The 15,433-nt window shown below is 53.8% G+C and overlaps 1 protein-coding gene across 8 annotated transcripts in view; it reads left to right on the top strand.

Moving 5' to 3' along the window:
* The window catches only part of ABCC8 (ATP binding cassette subfamily C member 8), a gene marked incomplete at both ends in the record, with an annotated part of 75,773 nt that overhangs the window by 35,532 nt on the left and 24,808 nt on the right, over positions 1 to 15,433 (top strand). For 7 of the 8 annotated variants that reach the window (XM_079708690.1, XM_079708689.1, XM_079708688.1 and 4 more), the window contains 6 exons: positions 4,403 to 4,443; positions 5,606 to 5,751; positions 8,275 to 8,380; positions 8,554 to 8,670; positions 9,063 to 9,138; positions 9,898 to 10,003. In XM_079708690.1, the coding sequence (XP_079564816.1) occupies positions 4,403 to 4,443; positions 5,606 to 5,751; positions 8,275 to 8,380; positions 8,554 to 8,670; positions 9,063 to 9,138; positions 9,898 to 10,003 (592 nt within the window). Of the gene's footprint in view, positions 1 to 4,402; positions 4,471 to 5,605; positions 5,752 to 8,274; positions 8,381 to 8,553; positions 8,671 to 9,062; positions 9,139 to 9,897; positions 10,004 to 15,433 lie in introns of all 8 variants that reach the window. The other variant, XM_079708685.1, reaches the window with a different exon arrangement.

The raw sequence follows: 15,433 nt of genomic DNA, 5'->3' as shown, positions 1-15,433 counted from the left end.
GCTTGGATGGAGGTGTGGGGTGGGCAGGATGGTGCCTGTGAACCCCATTCACAGGGCACCCAGCACCCGCCCCTCCCCGCAACCCAGGCCCTGGCTATTCTTGGCGAGTCTCATGCTCCCTCTCTTGTCCTCGGCGGAGGCCCTGACTCGAAACAGCCAGTGTGCGGGGACAAGGAGACCTCCAGACCTGGTCCGCCTTCCTTCTCCAGCTTCTCTGAACTTCAGCATCTGCCCTGCCTTCCACCAGCTGGTACAGCCACAGTGGGTTGCTGATGCATAGCCTGGCGGGGGGTTTGGGCATCTGAGGGAGAGCTGGAAGCCGCAATCAGTGTGGCCGTGAGCCTCCTGCCTGGCTTCCACCACCTCCAGCGCCGGACACACCACTGCCTACTTTCCTTCCCTCTGCTGACTTCAGACTGACTACCGGACTGAACAGCTCTGTTCACTTCGAAATGCCTTTCGCCTCCTACAGATGCAGCCTGCAGTTACAGTGAGCTGGCACCTCCTCCCCTGGCCCTGGGTAGGGGAGGGGGTGAAGTTAACCAGAGGCACAAATGGCTCACTGTGCCTCCCCATGCATGGCTTCTGAAATATTTATCAGTGTTTTGCAAATGAAAAGCTCCTGCTATTGCAGTGCTCGGGGGGACTGCCACCCACAAGGCCAGGCAGCATTCCTTGGCCAGAGCCCGGCGGGCGGGCAGGGGGCAGATGATCTGAGCCCTGCTTTGTTTTCAGTTGATCTGTTGTTTTGTTTTGTTTTGGGGGGTATGAAAAGCTGACACGGTTGTTCACTACGGAACCCCCAGAACACAACACAATGCCTGAAACAGCGGAGACCCTCAAAAAAGAATTTCTGAATGCATATTTCTTAAAGGATGGAGGAGCAGTATTAAAACAATAGGTACCCTTATCTCTACTCCATTACAAAAAGGCTTTTCCTCTTGAAGGTGGCCTTTCTGACCTGCCTACGTGCAACTAAACTTTTCCATAACAGCATCACACTCACACATCGTTTCATAATCTTCTGCTTTCACTTAGTGTTATTTAACAGCATTCCCTACTCCCTAACATTCAAGAGTTGAGCACTGTCATGTCCTTCTTTTTTTAATTTTTTCCTAGATCAAATCTAAGTGAGTCAGCCCACCCCATGCCAAAGTTGGAGAGAAATCTATTCTTGGTTATATTTCCCACTCCTCCACTGCCTTTAATGTCCCAACGGCCCCTATATAGTTCAGGAAAATGGAGGCAAGTTCTCAGGTCTTCCAGCCATGAGAGCTGGGATGCTCAGCTGCCTTCCCTCCCCACCACATCCCTCTCAACTCAGGCACAGAGGTGTCTGCTGAGCCCAGAGAGATGCCAGAGCCTGTAGCATCCCAGGCCTCCCACTCTCTGGCACTGACATCCCCAGTTCCAACCATGTTTACCCCAGACCTTAATGCGGTGATTTTCAGAGAAGCCTTTAAAACACAAGCAGCTGGTGAGTCTATTCCCCCAGCCCCCACCCCTAAGGGGACCCAGAGCTCTCTGTACAAAGGCCATCCCTCCAGAAGAGGATGAGGACAATGGAAAATAACATTTTCATTCTTTAGCATCTCCATACAACAGCCAGAACAGGACAGAAGTTAATTATATTATATGCATTCTCCATGTTGCTGCATCAGCTTTGGAATGCTCCTTTTCAGATTTATGTATAGCTTGTCTCACTCCTCAAAGGAGTTCAGGCAGCTGCAAGAATAAGGACAAGAAAATAGAAAAAATAAATAAATTAAAAAAATCACGACCAGGGAGAACATGCTGAAGAACAAAATGTCAATTGTCACACATTTCCTGATGGCAGAATCTCCCTGGAGTTGCTTTCCCTCTTTTACTAAAACAGCTGTTCCTGTTGGATGTTTCCAGTTTACTTCGTTTCAGTGGCTCGTTGCTGTGGTTGTGGTTTTTGTTTTGCTGTGACAGACAGTGCTGCAGCTAACGCCATCTTGCTGAGGGCTTTGTGCTTCTCTTGAGTGATTATTCAGGATAAATTTCCAGGAGAGGAATTATAGGATCAGAAGTCTGAACTTCCGTGCAGCTCTAGCTACAAAGCACCAGATTGCTCTCTGAGCGAGTTGTTTATTTTATAATTTATAATCTAACTTTAGATTATAAATTTATAATCTAACTTCCAAGCCTATTCTTTAGCTGGGAGTTGCGCCCCCGTGTGTGTGGGAGGGGTCTTGGCCTAGGGCAGGGGCCGAGGTGGGGTGCACAGGTACCTTTCGACAGGATGGGCAGGAGAGGAACAGAAGGTGGCCCCTGCCTGAGGGAGCTCCCTGGAGGAACTGCCTTGGAGGGGAGGGACGAGGCTACCTGTCTTTACAGCTTCATGGTTGGTGATAGTCAATGGCCCAGGCCTGATGGACAGCCTCCTCTCCCTCCCTCTCCCCAGCCAGTGATGGCCATGCTGTGTCCTTTGTCCCATATCTGGGTTCCTTATGCTGTGGGAAAACCAATAATGCTTATCCTGCCCCCCGCAGTACGAGAGGGCTGTGAGGGAGGGCTGTGGCATTGAGGTGGGCACCAGGAGACCATGGAACCTTCATCAAGAAGGGCAATTAAATCACGGTCACGTGTGATATTAGTGTTGATAAAAAGCCTTGTGGTCGGAGAGGTTGGCAGTGCCCCAAGGGCTCCAGCTATATCTTCTCCATGAGACAGGGAGCCCTCCAATGGCAGGGCGCATAGATTGGGGATTCCCCAAAGATGGGCACAATATCTTTCCTATCTGCTTGGGAACCCCGTATGGGCATGTTCCCTCTTTCCCCGTCCTATAAGGTGTCTCCTGGGAGCATAGTTCCTGTCTCCTTCCTCAGACTGGGAGCCCCCTGAGAACAGGGACCACGTGCTTCCACTCCCTTGGGGTTCCACGTCTCCAGCACACACCATGTCTGTACTAGCTGGTGCAGGACTCTTGGAGTAAGTAGACAATCAGCTTCTTGGAATGGTGTTGACAGTCTGGAATTCTTCAGAGTGTCAGAGACTTCGCCATTCATTAAACAGGGGCCATGTGCACAGGCTCTGCCCTTGGCCTCTGGCTCCTGGCTCCTGGCTCCTGGCTCCTCCTTTAATTTGGCTAATGACAGAACCAGACTCCTTTCTGAGCTGGCCTGGAAGAGGCTCCTGGAAGGAAGGAGGAGGAAGTGGGAAGGTGGCAGCTAGGATGGGCATCTCTTACTCCAGGAGGGCTGCTCTCTCTGGAAGTTCTGGCCTGGGGTCAGGGCACTCTCGGGCACCTCACAGCTTGGACCAGAGGAGCAGGGCTAAGCTAGCAGCCCATGAGGTATAAGACTCAGGTAGCACTGAGGCATCACAGAGGCCTGTTCCCTGCATTACCCGCTCTCACCTTGGAGAGAGCCAGAGTATGTGAACAAGTACAAGTTTACAAAAATCAGGTGAAGAAACCGAGGCTCAGGGAAGGTGAACGATCAGCCCAAGATTCCACAGCTTAGAAATACTGGGGACTCCGCCCTTCTCTGACTTTAAGTCCAGATCTCTTTGCTCTTTGGGGTCCCTATGAAGAGCCTGAGGGCCACACCGTAAACAGAATAAGGAGAGGGCCTCTGTTGCAGCAAACCAACTGTCCCACCTGGGCATGGACTGTCAGCCTTAGAGCTAAGGCAGACCCTGCTTCCAGCTGTCCTCAGTCACTAATATCTCAGTGTGAATAAGTTTGAAATCCTTCCTAAGAGCCGTGGGAGACTGGGAAGCCTCTCAGCCTCAGAGTGAGCCTGGCTTGCGGGGATTCAAGGACCAGGGGCAGAGGAAGAAGTAGCAACTTGGTGTCCCCAGAAACACGTGCTGCTGGGGCTTCCCTGGTGGCGCAGTGGTTGAGAGTCCACCTGCTGATGCAGGGGACGCGGGTTCGTGCCCCGGTCCGGGAAGATCCCACATGCCACGGAGCGGCTGGGCCCGTGAGCTATGGCCGCTGAGCCTGCACGTCCGGAGCCTGTGCTCCGCAACGGGAGAGGCCACAACAGTGAGAGGCCCGCGTACTGCAAAAAAAAAAAAAAAAAAAAAAAGAAAGAAACACGTGCTGCTGATCTCATGGTTGACCACAGGCCGCCAGCTCTCCAATCCCTTCCCCTGCCACTTTCTCACAGGGCTTTCTTCACACTGTCCACATGGAGCAGAGTAAGAGCACTTCAACCTTTATTTAAAGGCTTAAGTCTCAGAGGTGGAGATCAGCATCCTGAGGGACACACGTTAGGAGCTGGAGGTGCCACAGAGCTGGAGTTCTGCCCAGCTCCACCCCGCAGCCTGGGGAAAGGACCCCAGAGGCTGCCCTGCCTTCAGACCAACCTGGGCAGCTTCACTTCCAGCCGTCTCCTTCCTCCCATTAAACCCCCCTGTGCTTCCTCCGCAGTTTTCATGAACACGGCCATCCCCATCGCAGCCGTCCTCATCGTAAGTGGATCCTTTCTTCGTCTCCCGGTGGGAGTTGGTTGGGCGGGGTGGGGAAGGCTGTCGGCATGAGAGGCGCCCAGGGTTTGGCCTTTCTGCACAGGGGCTTCAGAAGATGGGCTCAGCAGCGGGACTGAGAATAGGGTGCTGGATGGAGAGTCTGTATATGCAGCCGGTCCCTCTTCCACTGCCCCACTCCAGGCAGACAGGACCTCCGCCCCCCGGCCTGGAAGACCTGACACTTAGTCTCTAGAGCAATTAAACTTTCTTTAAAAAAAAACAAAACTGCTATCAAACTTCTTCATTATAAAAGTGAAACATGATTTTGTAGAAATTTTGGGAAATACAGAAGGGAAAGGGCAAAGAGAAGTTAAATCACCCATAATCCCACTGGCAGCAAATTTAATGTGTTTTTCTCCAGTCTTTTTTTGATTCACAGAATACGGCATTTTTACAAAATTAGGATTGTGCTTCCTATGCAGGTGTGTAAACTGCTTTTTAAAATTTAAGAATATGACATGAAGAATTCTCCATGCCATTAAATACGACAATGGTGGTTTTCTAAAGCAATTTTGACCAAGGCTGAATAGGAGCTAAACAGTGGGGGCCGGCAGTGCGCCCCTCAGAAAGGCCCCATGCCCACAGCCCCTCACCCAGGGCTCCCATCCCTGGCTGCTGTGACTTTCCCCCGGGGCCGGCGTCCCTGAACTGTGGCGAGCTTACAGCCTGTCAGTCACGCTTGGGAATTCACTTTCAACGTGATTTATTGACTTCGTTCCTGGCCTGGTTCCCTGGGGAACTCTGGGTAGCAGAGGCCACGGAGCCTAGCCAGGTACCCGGAGGCTGGGGGGCAGGCGGCAGGCGAAGAGGTGGTTTTGTGATGGTCGTGTTTACGTTTCCGACTGAGGACTACAGTCCGAGAGGGGGCAGAGCTGACCTACCCTGAGGGCTCCTCCCTGGTCATTCCTGGAATGAAGGAGGCAGGGCACGGAGGGACGGTTCCATGAGATGGCTGTGAGGATGGTGGTGTCTCCAACCCAAAGGTCCCTTAGGTCCCCTGCTTCCCGCCTCTCATTTCCTTCCCAGGGCTGAGGGCTGCCAGTGTGGGAGGAGCCCACACTCTGAGTCACGCTCTGCTCTGTCGCATCTGTGCCTCTGTCCGCAGACCTTCGTGGGCCACGTCAGCTTCTTCAAAGAGGCCGACTTCTCCCCCTCGGTAGCCTTTGCCTCCCTCTCCCTCTTCCACATCCTGGTGACGCCACTGTTCCTGCTGTCCAGTGTGGTCCGGTCCACAGTCAAAGCTCTGGTCAGGTGAGAGGAGGGTCCAGCAAGGGCAGTGGTCAGGCCGCTCACGTGTCGGCCCCAGGGCTCACTCTGGTCACTGCTACAACCACAGCTGTTTGGTCTCAGGACATGCCTGCCCGTTGATCTGGGCTTCACTGAAGCTGGTTGCGGTTGGTCAGAGGGACATGGGTCATGTGTAGCTTCCCTCCCTCTAGTCCCTGAGAAGGACTAGCCAACGTGCTTACGTCCTTCAAGGAGAGTGTCACCTCCGAGAGAACTCCATAAAAAGAAAAAGTCAGGGCTTCCCTGGTGGCGCAGTGGTTGGGAGTCCGCCTGCCGATGCAGGGGACACGGATTCGTGCCCCGGTCTGGGAGGATCCCCCATGCCGCGGAGCGGCTGGGCCCGTGAGCCATGGCCGCTGAGCCTGCGCGTCCGGAGCCTGTGCTCCGCAACGGGAGAGGCCACAGCAGTGAGAGGCCCGCGTACCGCAAAAAAAAAAAAAAGAAAAGAAAAGAAAAATTCAACGTTGAGCCAAATTTGGTATAACCTCATCAATTCTAACCATTGGTCCTAGTTCTGCCTTCTGGGACCCCACAGAATGAGCGCCATCCCTCCCCCACGTGACAGCCCCTAAGATTTCAGAAGGTATCCCCAAAATCTTGGTCTTCCCCAAGCTGAGCATCCCCTGTTCTCTCCACGGGTCTCAGCGCCTTCACAGCCCCGCTCAGTGGAGCAGCTTCCTCCAGGGGCCCGTACACCCTGTCCCCAGTTGGCTCGCACTCTGGGAGGCCCCACCTCTGGGCTCTAGAGCCCAGTGGTGACTCTGCCCCTCTCCCAGAGGCATTGTCTTCTTGGGAGTGAAAGCCTGAAGGTAGAAGGCTGAGGCTCTGGCTGGAGAATGCCTCAGCTGGAGTGCGAAGATCTCCTTAGGCCTTTGAAACAGCTTCTTGAAAGCAAGGGCCAGTCGTGCCACTGGGGAGAGCTGGCTATGTCCTTTCTCATCACCAATGGGACCAGACAGTAACAAATGTCCTCTGTACCCTCCAGCCTTGAGGGAAGTGACACCCCTGTCTCGAGGACGCTGGCAAGTCTGAGGCAGCTGGCAGGGAGGGGTAGCTGTTGGAATGAAGTAGCTGATGGAAGGAGGGTCAAGGATGGAAGGAGTCATAACGCAGTAGACCCCTTCTACTGACTGACTAGGGAGTAGCCGGCTGGAAAGGGATTAGCTCCCATTTCCAGGGTCGGCTATGCTGACTCACTTTTGTTGGCCGTGGCGTTGTGAGTTCTAATGAGCAGCCCTCCTCCCCCACCCGCACCCCAGCCTGTGATTCTGTGTAGAACCCACAGATTCAAGGATGCTACACCTATGGGAAATCCCTTGCCTGAGTCAGAAGTATTTCTATGTAAACCGTTCTCATGTCACCATCATCAGGATAGCTAAGGCCTTTTTATTTTTTTATTTTTTTATTTTTTGGCAGTACGCGGGCCTCTCACTGCTGTGGCCTCTCCCGTTGCGGAGCACAGGCTCCAGATGCGCAGGCTCAGTGGCCATGGCTCATGGGCCCAGCCGCTCCGCGGCATGTGTGATCCTCCCGGACCGGGGCACGAACCCGCGCCCCCTGCATTGGCAGGCGGACTCCCAACCACTGCGCCACCAGGGAAGCCCGCTAAGGCCTTTTTAAAGAGGGAGACCAGACTCTGGGCTGAAAGTGGGAACAAGACACAGCCTGAAGGTTGCCCCCAAGGCCAACTCCTCCCCTCCCCCACAGCCCCTGCCAAGTCGTGTTGGAACAAGGACAGAGGTGGAAGCCGGGGAGGCTGGCTGTCTGCTCCTGCTGTGGGGAGGGGGTGTCATGCCCAGAACAGAAACAGGGGTAGGGGTGGCCCCAGACTGTTGGACGTTTAAGCAAAAGGTGCGAGAGGGGTACACGAACAATTCTCAAGGTTCCCCAGGCATCTTGCCCACCCCCAGGGATAAGAGAGAATGAATCAAAAGAGTGAAGCTTCTGGAACCTCCTCTGAGTCCATAAGGAAATCCCGGGGGTGGAGAATAGCCTTTTCCTCCATGAGTTGGGAATAATACCTCTTCCACACCTCCCCCAGCAAGATCAAATTATATTATGGGAATTAAATTATGTGCTTATGAAGTATTTAACAGTGTTTCATGTATATTATGTGATCAAAAAATATCAGTTGTGGTTGATAGCCAATCCTAATCCTAACTAACCTAAAAGTAACTGATAAAGCCCAACATCCTTCAGTCTAATAACTCAAGACTAATCAACTTTAACACTAACCCTACAACTAGCCAATCCCACCTGATCCACGCCCTAACCTACTCCAGCTGACTAGTCGACCCTAACCAACCTTGGTAACACCTATCGCCCCCCATGGGATGCCCCCTGTCTGTTCCCTCCAGTGTGGGCTTTTTCAGGGCCACACCTAGAACCTGGCATCTTCTCAGAGCTGCTCTCTCAGGCCTCGCCCTCCTCCCTCTCCCCTCCCCTCTGCCCTGGGCAGGGTGAGGGGTGTCTGCACTTCCTCTGCAGCGTGCAGAAGCTGAGCGAGTTCCTGTCCAGCGCAGAGATCCGCGAGGAGCAGCGTGCTCCCCGGGAGCCCGAGCCCCGGGGCCAGGCCAGCAAGTACCAGGCGGTGGTGAGTGCCCAGCATCCCCTTGCCACACCGCCCACCCCAACACAGTGTTTTTCTCTAATGCCTGCAGCTCGTGCCCTGCTGGTCCTGCCTCAGCCTTTCCTCACTCGGGGGGAGCTCCCTTCCCTGCACAGCTCCCAGCCCCTGGGCCCTCACCTCCTCCTAACCATCCCCAGCCCCTCAAGGTTGTGAATCGCAAGCGTCCAGCCTGGGAGGATTGTCGGGGCCTCATGGGCCCGCTGCCGAGCCTGACCCCGAGTGCAGATGGGGATGCTGACAACTGCTGTGTCCAGGTGAGTCTGAGACCCTGCACCCCGACTCTCACCACCCAGCGCCAACTCCAGGAGGAAACACTAAATCTGAAGCGCCAGAGACCTGTGTGCTGAGCCCTCTGCCCTGGAGGTCACCCTGGCTGCCTGTAGAGTCCATAGGAGTCCTGAGACCAGGGACAATGCTTCCATCTCCACCAAGTGGGGGGACCTGTAGCAGTCCTCTGGGGAGGGTGCCTCAGGTAGAGAGGTCTGCACGAGAAGGCCATTCCCCCACTCCCCTGCCTTGGAAGCGATCTGGGGACTGGAATCAGTGTTTTCTGGCTTTCATGGGGGAGGGGAGGCGACGGACTATTCACACTGAGACCCCAGCTGCCTTTCTGTTCTCTTCCGGGGCTGGGGTACCGCCAACGAAGATCATTGGAGGCTTCTTCACGTGGACCCCCGATGGAATCCCCACACTGTCCAACATCACCATCTGCATCCCCCGAGGTATGGCCCAGCTCACCCCTCTATCATGGTCTGGGGGTGTCCCCCTTGGAGTCGTGTTTGAAGTGCTCCCTCCCCATGCCCCCCCGAGTGACATGGGGAGAAAAAGAAAAATCAGGATTGATTGAGTACCTGCTCTATGTGCACCCTTGGGGGGTGCTCGAGGGTATGAAGGCTAGAGAGGGGGTGGGCTACTTCCCCGAGGAGTCCACGTGCTAGGCAGCAGTGCAGCAGCCAGGACAGGGCAAGACAGCAGGGCCTTGATGTCAAACCATCTGTTGCAGACAGAATGGTGCTTCACAAAAGGAAAAGCAATCCCCAGTAGCCAGGGAAGTCGTAGTGGAAGAGGCGGGGATTCTGAGAATGAGCAGGGTGCCTGGGGCCACGAGGCAGCGTGGACATTCTGCAGGGGAGGCAGCAGGGGCAAAGCATGGAAGTGGGAAGGAAAGGGTGCCCTTTGTTGGGACTGGGAGGCGCTGGGCTCACACTTGAGAGCGCTGAAAGGAGAAGCAGGTGCTTAGGAAGGGGCGGCGGGGGGTGGGTGGGGGATAAGCAATAGGAAGGAGGAAGGACCTGGGGAGCCAGAGGTAGGATGTAGGTTTCCGGAAGGAAAGGCTCAAAGGACTCCCTGGGGATTCTAGGTAGGAGGAAAGCAAATGGGGGCCCCAGGGTTGGGTATATCTGTCTGTCTGTCTTTCCGGGTGGTGGTTGTTCAGACTCCCTCCTGGCCCCAGTCCCATCTGCCGCCCTCCCTCCCTGCAGGCCAGCTGACCATGATCGTGGGGCAGGTGGGCTGCGGCAAGTCCTCGCTCCTCCTAGCCACCCTGGGGGAGATGCAGAAGGTCTCGGGGGGCGTCTTCTGGAACAGGTACTACATGCATCCTCCGGGCTCAGTTAGTGGGGAAAGACAGTGGGCAGGCGGAAGCCCTCTTTTCAACCGTCCTTCTCAGTGGAGGACGCATCATGCATTTACTGAGTGTGTTCAGCGAGTACTCAGTGAAAGCACTGCATTGTTATTCTCATTACCATCATTAGTATTTATTAAGCCCTCACTATGTGCCAGGTACTTTGCTATGTCCCCGGCACACACTATGTCATTTAATCCTTATGAAAACCAGCAAGGTAAGTAGTGTTAACAGATCTCGTTCTGTAGAGCAGGGCCAAACTCTTTGCCCTCATTCACCCAGCTAATAAGTGGCAGAGCTGGAATTCGAACGCAGTTGTGTTTGACTCCAAATTCCGCGTTCACTCAGCCGCACTGCCTCCCAGTGTGAGGGACCGTAACACAAACATTGGTTTCTGGTTTGGTCATCAGCAAAGTTGATACAGACCATTCAGTGGGTATTTCAAGGAGCCAGAGATAAACCAGACAAATGTGGTTTCTGGGCAAAGATCACTATCCTAATGAAAGAGCCAGAACCCTAGGCTGAGTCAATCATGAATCTATTATTTATACCCACCTACTTCCAAAAAGCACTTGAAACGAGTTGATTAAAGATACATATAAAATAAAGCCTTTTTTAAGAGCCAGAAAAGAAGAGCCAAGAAATGAAGAGGGTGGAAAAGGTGTTCAGAAACCTGGACAGAACACGACTACTGCAGTCATCACACAACGTGGCTTGGAGCCTAGCGACACTCATCCCCAACACCTCCCCGTCCCCAGTATCCAAGAATCCAAGAGAAAGAGGGATCCGACTGAGGTTTCAGGAATGAAAGTCACAGCCAGTTCAGCAGAGGGCAAGATGTCAGGTTTTTTCATAAGCTTGAGTGCAGACTGAGCAGAGAGAAAGACCTTGGGACCAGTGTCTGAACACCTGCATGTACCCCCATTTCCTGTTTTTCCAAAATGTCCCTGAATGGTTCACCCAACACATCTGGCAAGTTTCCCTCCTCAACGGGGCTGTGGGCTGGCAAACAAGCCCCTTGGGTTTCCCATGACCTTAGTCTCTGGAACCTTGACTCCACTGGGGATGTGGTATGTCTGGGACAGAGGGTCTCTGCATCCATTCCCCATCTTATTCGGGTGTTTCTCAACACAGCCTGACTGGAAAGGTCCAAGCATTGCGTTGCCAGGCCCTTGTACCAACTGCCCCTCAGGGCTTTGGAGGGAGGAGCCCTTGTCCATTGACTGCCTGTGTGTGTCTATGATGGGAAGACAGGAGCCCCCAGTGAACTGTGAGCTGAAGAAAGCAACTGATCATTTATTGGGCACCTGCTATGGGCAGGCCCTTTGTTAAGTGCACTGCAAGCACGATCTCACTGAGGTTTCCCGCTGGGTGTTATCGCCCCATTTCACAGAAGTAAGAACTGAGGACAGAGAGGCTGGGTGACTTACTGGTCAGCGTGCAGACCAGGGTCCCAAGCCTGGGCTCTTTCCCTCAAGCCTGGCCGCTGCCTTGGGCTGGGGTCCCTTGGGTCCTAGTTCCAGGGATTATTCTCCAAATTCCATGTGGAGGGCAAACTGGATCCAGGCCCTCTCTCAGGGCAGGCCTTTCCTAGATGGGATTACAGAGCCCAGAGACTGGGGCTGCCCCTAGAATCCCCTGTCTGTGTCCCACTCAGCCTGAATCAGACCCCCTCTGAGCGTGTTCCCTTTGCCCCACTTCCTTCATCTCCTCCCCACCCCCTTCACCCTCAGGTGCCGTCACACCAGTGTCAGCACCTCTCTGGCCTCTGCAGAGGCAGCTCAGCCTCAGCCCCCACCTCCTCTCCAAGGTGTGCCAACCCTCAGGGTCTGACTGCTGCCTCTTCTCTCTTAGGAAACCTCTGCCCCAGCCCCAGGGGGTACAGGGGCCTCTCCAAGGTGCTGGAGCACCTCTTGTGTGCCAGATACTGTGTAAGGCACTTTATTTACTTCATTGTCTCGGTCAGTCTTCACCAAACTCTGTGAAGTAGGCATTATCATTATCCCCATTTAACAGATGAGGAAACTGAGGTGAAGCAAGTTGCCCAAGGCCACCCAGCCCTTAAGTGGTAGAAGCGGGATGGGCCCCTAAGTGCTCAAGTGCATGGGCTTTCCACTGTGTGCTGAGAGAGAAGGGGCTTGAGAGCAACATGAAGAAGTAGCTAGCCTGACCACTCTGAAGGCCAGCAGCCTCAATGGCTGTGATACCCCGCCGCCCCACCTCAGCAGAACCATCGCAGCACAGCTCACAGCTCTGTCTGCGTTGACACTCACTCTCCTCGACTGGCAGCTGGGGCCCCACATCCTGGCTCTGTTCCAGGCTCAGCGAGGGGGTGGTGGTGAAAGGATCTTTTTGCTCCAGGATCCACTTTGCCCTCCTCCACAGCACAGCTTCCCTCCCAAGCATAGCGAGCGCATCAGGGTAGCCTGCAGCCAACCCCGGGACGTTGTGAGAATTTGTTCATGACTCAACTCATGTTCTGGCTTCTCTACATTGAAGTATCCACTCACCCATATTTACTGAGCACCTACTGTGTGCCAGACCCCGAGCACAGCAATAGGAAGGTAAAGATGGTGAAGACGTGGCCGCTGCTTCCAAGGGAGGAGAACGGAGATCAGTGCCACCATCGAGCACAGAGGAACAGTGAACTCTGTGGTCAAGGAAAGAAGGCTCCCGTGGACATGGTATCTGAGCCTTGAAGGATGAGCGTGGTTTCATCAGATGGAAGAGGCCAGGGTGGGAGAGGAAGGTGTTCCAGGCAAGGGTATCGGCGTGGGCAAAGGCATGATCATGTAAGAGGGTGTGGTTCTGGTGCCGGAGCAGTGGGTGTTAGGGAGGCTGGTGAAGGACAGGACTAAAGAAGTGGGCTGGGCTGAGGTCAGACACCCTGTATACCTGGTCTGGGAAACAAGATTTAGCCTGAAGGCTGTAGGAGAAACGTGCTGGTGATACAGGATGAGGGATCAGGGAGAGAGAGACTGCAGGAAGGGAGACCAGTCAGGAGTTCGTTACAGTGGATGGGAGAAGGAGGCTGGTCATACCTGGCTCAGTTGGCTTCATCTGCTGTTTGTCTCTCAAAATCCTGGACACGTACACAGCTCTGCCTGGCCCACCTACCCTGGGCAATGAGTTAAGTGTGGGGACTGTGTGTTGAGGGCCCCCCTCCGTTACTTGCAGAAGCTCCATGCCTCAGACCCTGGGCTGCAGGGCTGCAGGGCTGCAGGGCAACGATGCGCTTGCCAAGTGAGCCAAGAGCAAAATAGCATTTGACCCAGCAGCCCCTCCCACGGGCCTGCCTGTCTGCAGCCAGAGAGGGGGGCGATGCCAAGCCGCTCCAGTGATTTTCATCCATACCAGGGCCAAGACCTGGTGACCAGGCAGCCAGAAAGAGTTCCAGGAGGTACAAGGCAGGGATTTGGGGGATTAGGAGGGTCACAACAGAGAATGCTCTGGGGAGATTGCTTTGTGTGTACAACCATTCATTTATTCCTTCCTTGAAAAAAAATGAGCAGTATTGCTGAGCGGATAGGAGCAAAAGTTCTGGAGGCAGGCTGTCTGGGTTCAAATCTGGACTCTGTGCTTTGGGAAATTCTGTGACCCTTCTGTACCAGTTTTCCCTTATTACCCGTGGAGTTAACGTGAAGCTTAACCTGGCATGTAGCAAATGCCCTATAAATATTATTATAAATATTATTCTTTGACGATGTACTTCTATTCCAGGAACAAAATTCCCTTGTGGCTCTTTAATTATACTCCAGCCTGTCTCCAGGAGAGACTGTAGTGAGCTCCTTGGGGATGAAGATCATATCTTGTTTGTCTCTCTGTATCCACAGCGCCTTTGCTAAATGAATGCATTTGCTAAATGAATGAACCAGGAACAACTTATGACCTTTAGGAGACTGTCATTAAATGCGTCTTTACCTCTCTCTCCTTTCCACATGCGTTTGCCCAAGCTGTTTCCCTCACCCAGACCTCCACCACCCAACTTCTCCACCAGCATTTGGAATGTGCAAATCCTATTCGTGCATGCCTCACACCGTATGCTGGAGCATGTCTCCCCCATGACACTGAGCTCCTTGGAGATGGGGTTGGAGGGCTATTCCATGCCATGCCCCAGGTGCCCCCCAACAGGATGTGTATTTTGTGAACCGCTCTGTGTAAGGTACAAAGGAGAAGACCTGGCCCCTGCCCTCAGGGGGCTCACCAGTCCTGGGTGGACAGAGGCCTAGGATGGGCATGGGGGCTTCAGGGGTAAGGCCCTACATTCTAGGGTGGAGAGTTACTGCAGCAGCCTTGAGTGGATCCTGCACATCGGTTGTTGCCCGGCTCCAGGTCTCTGGGAGAACCCAGGTCTCCTGCGGTTCCCAAATACTCACTTTACTAATAGTCACCTGCGCCTGCCTGGCTCTCTGCTTCGATGCACTGTTAACCTGGGAATTTGCAAACTTTCTCCTTAATCTTTAAGAGGAAAACATTCTGCTAAACACTCAAAATTAGCAGATATGTTCAAGTGAAATTCTTTCCCTGGAAATAAAGAGTAGGGCCATTAATGTCCACAGTAGATTGATTTTAAACATCCTTGGGGAGACAGCAGGAAGCAGGGATCCGAGGAAAGCGTTGAAGCACCTCCCCACGAGGAACTGCCAACTGGCCTCTCTGGAGCTCCCTGCTGCCCCTGCCACCCACAGAGGTGTGCGCCCCGGGCCCTACTTGTTCTGAGCCTGCCTCAGGACATTGTTGCCTTGTGGTGGTGGGTGTGAAGGCTGCCTCCTGAGACCCCCGATTCCCCAGGGTGAAAAATAGGCTTGTCTCAGGACGACTCTATGATCCATCTGTTCACACAGTTCCTTGGAGCCTTTGGGGAGTTGGGTCAGGGGCTCAAGGGCACCCCAGGTTTCCCGCAGGAGGCAGGTGTGGTGAGATGGTGGGCAGACAGCAGGGGCACCACGTGGACATGACGAGCCCGACTTGGGAACTAGATAGTCTGGTTGTAGTCCTGACTCTGCCACTCGATAGCTGTGTGACCTTGGGCAGGTTACTTCACCTCTCTGCGTCTTAGTTTCCTCATCTGAACAATAAGAAAAACCCTTTCCTCCCTCAGAGATTTGGCATTAGGACCCAATGACATCAATTGGAAAGGGCACTGTGCGTGAAAGGTAACATTTCAGAGCAGCAGCAAGCCCCTCTGGGGCAGGATGAATGGACCATGGAGACCCATAAGTCCTAACTTCCCCTTCCAACCTCAATTTCCACTGCTTTCCTTTTTATTTGTTGTTGGGGTCTTAAATGAATGTTGGGGCCATTGGACTCCTCCTCTGCCTGTGCCTTTGAAACCGAGCACTGAGCTGAAAGGATGATCTCCCGCCCACCCCATCCCTCATTCTCGAACCCCA

This window comes from Hyperoodon ampullatus, assembly GCF_949752795.1.
Source record: "Hyperoodon ampullatus genome assembly, chromosome: 7".
NCBI lineage: Eukaryota > Metazoa > Chordata > Mammalia > Artiodactyla > Ziphiidae > Hyperoodon > Hyperoodon ampullatus.
Note: the sequence above shows the minus strand (reverse complement) of the source record. Positions and strands in the feature narration are given on the sequence as shown.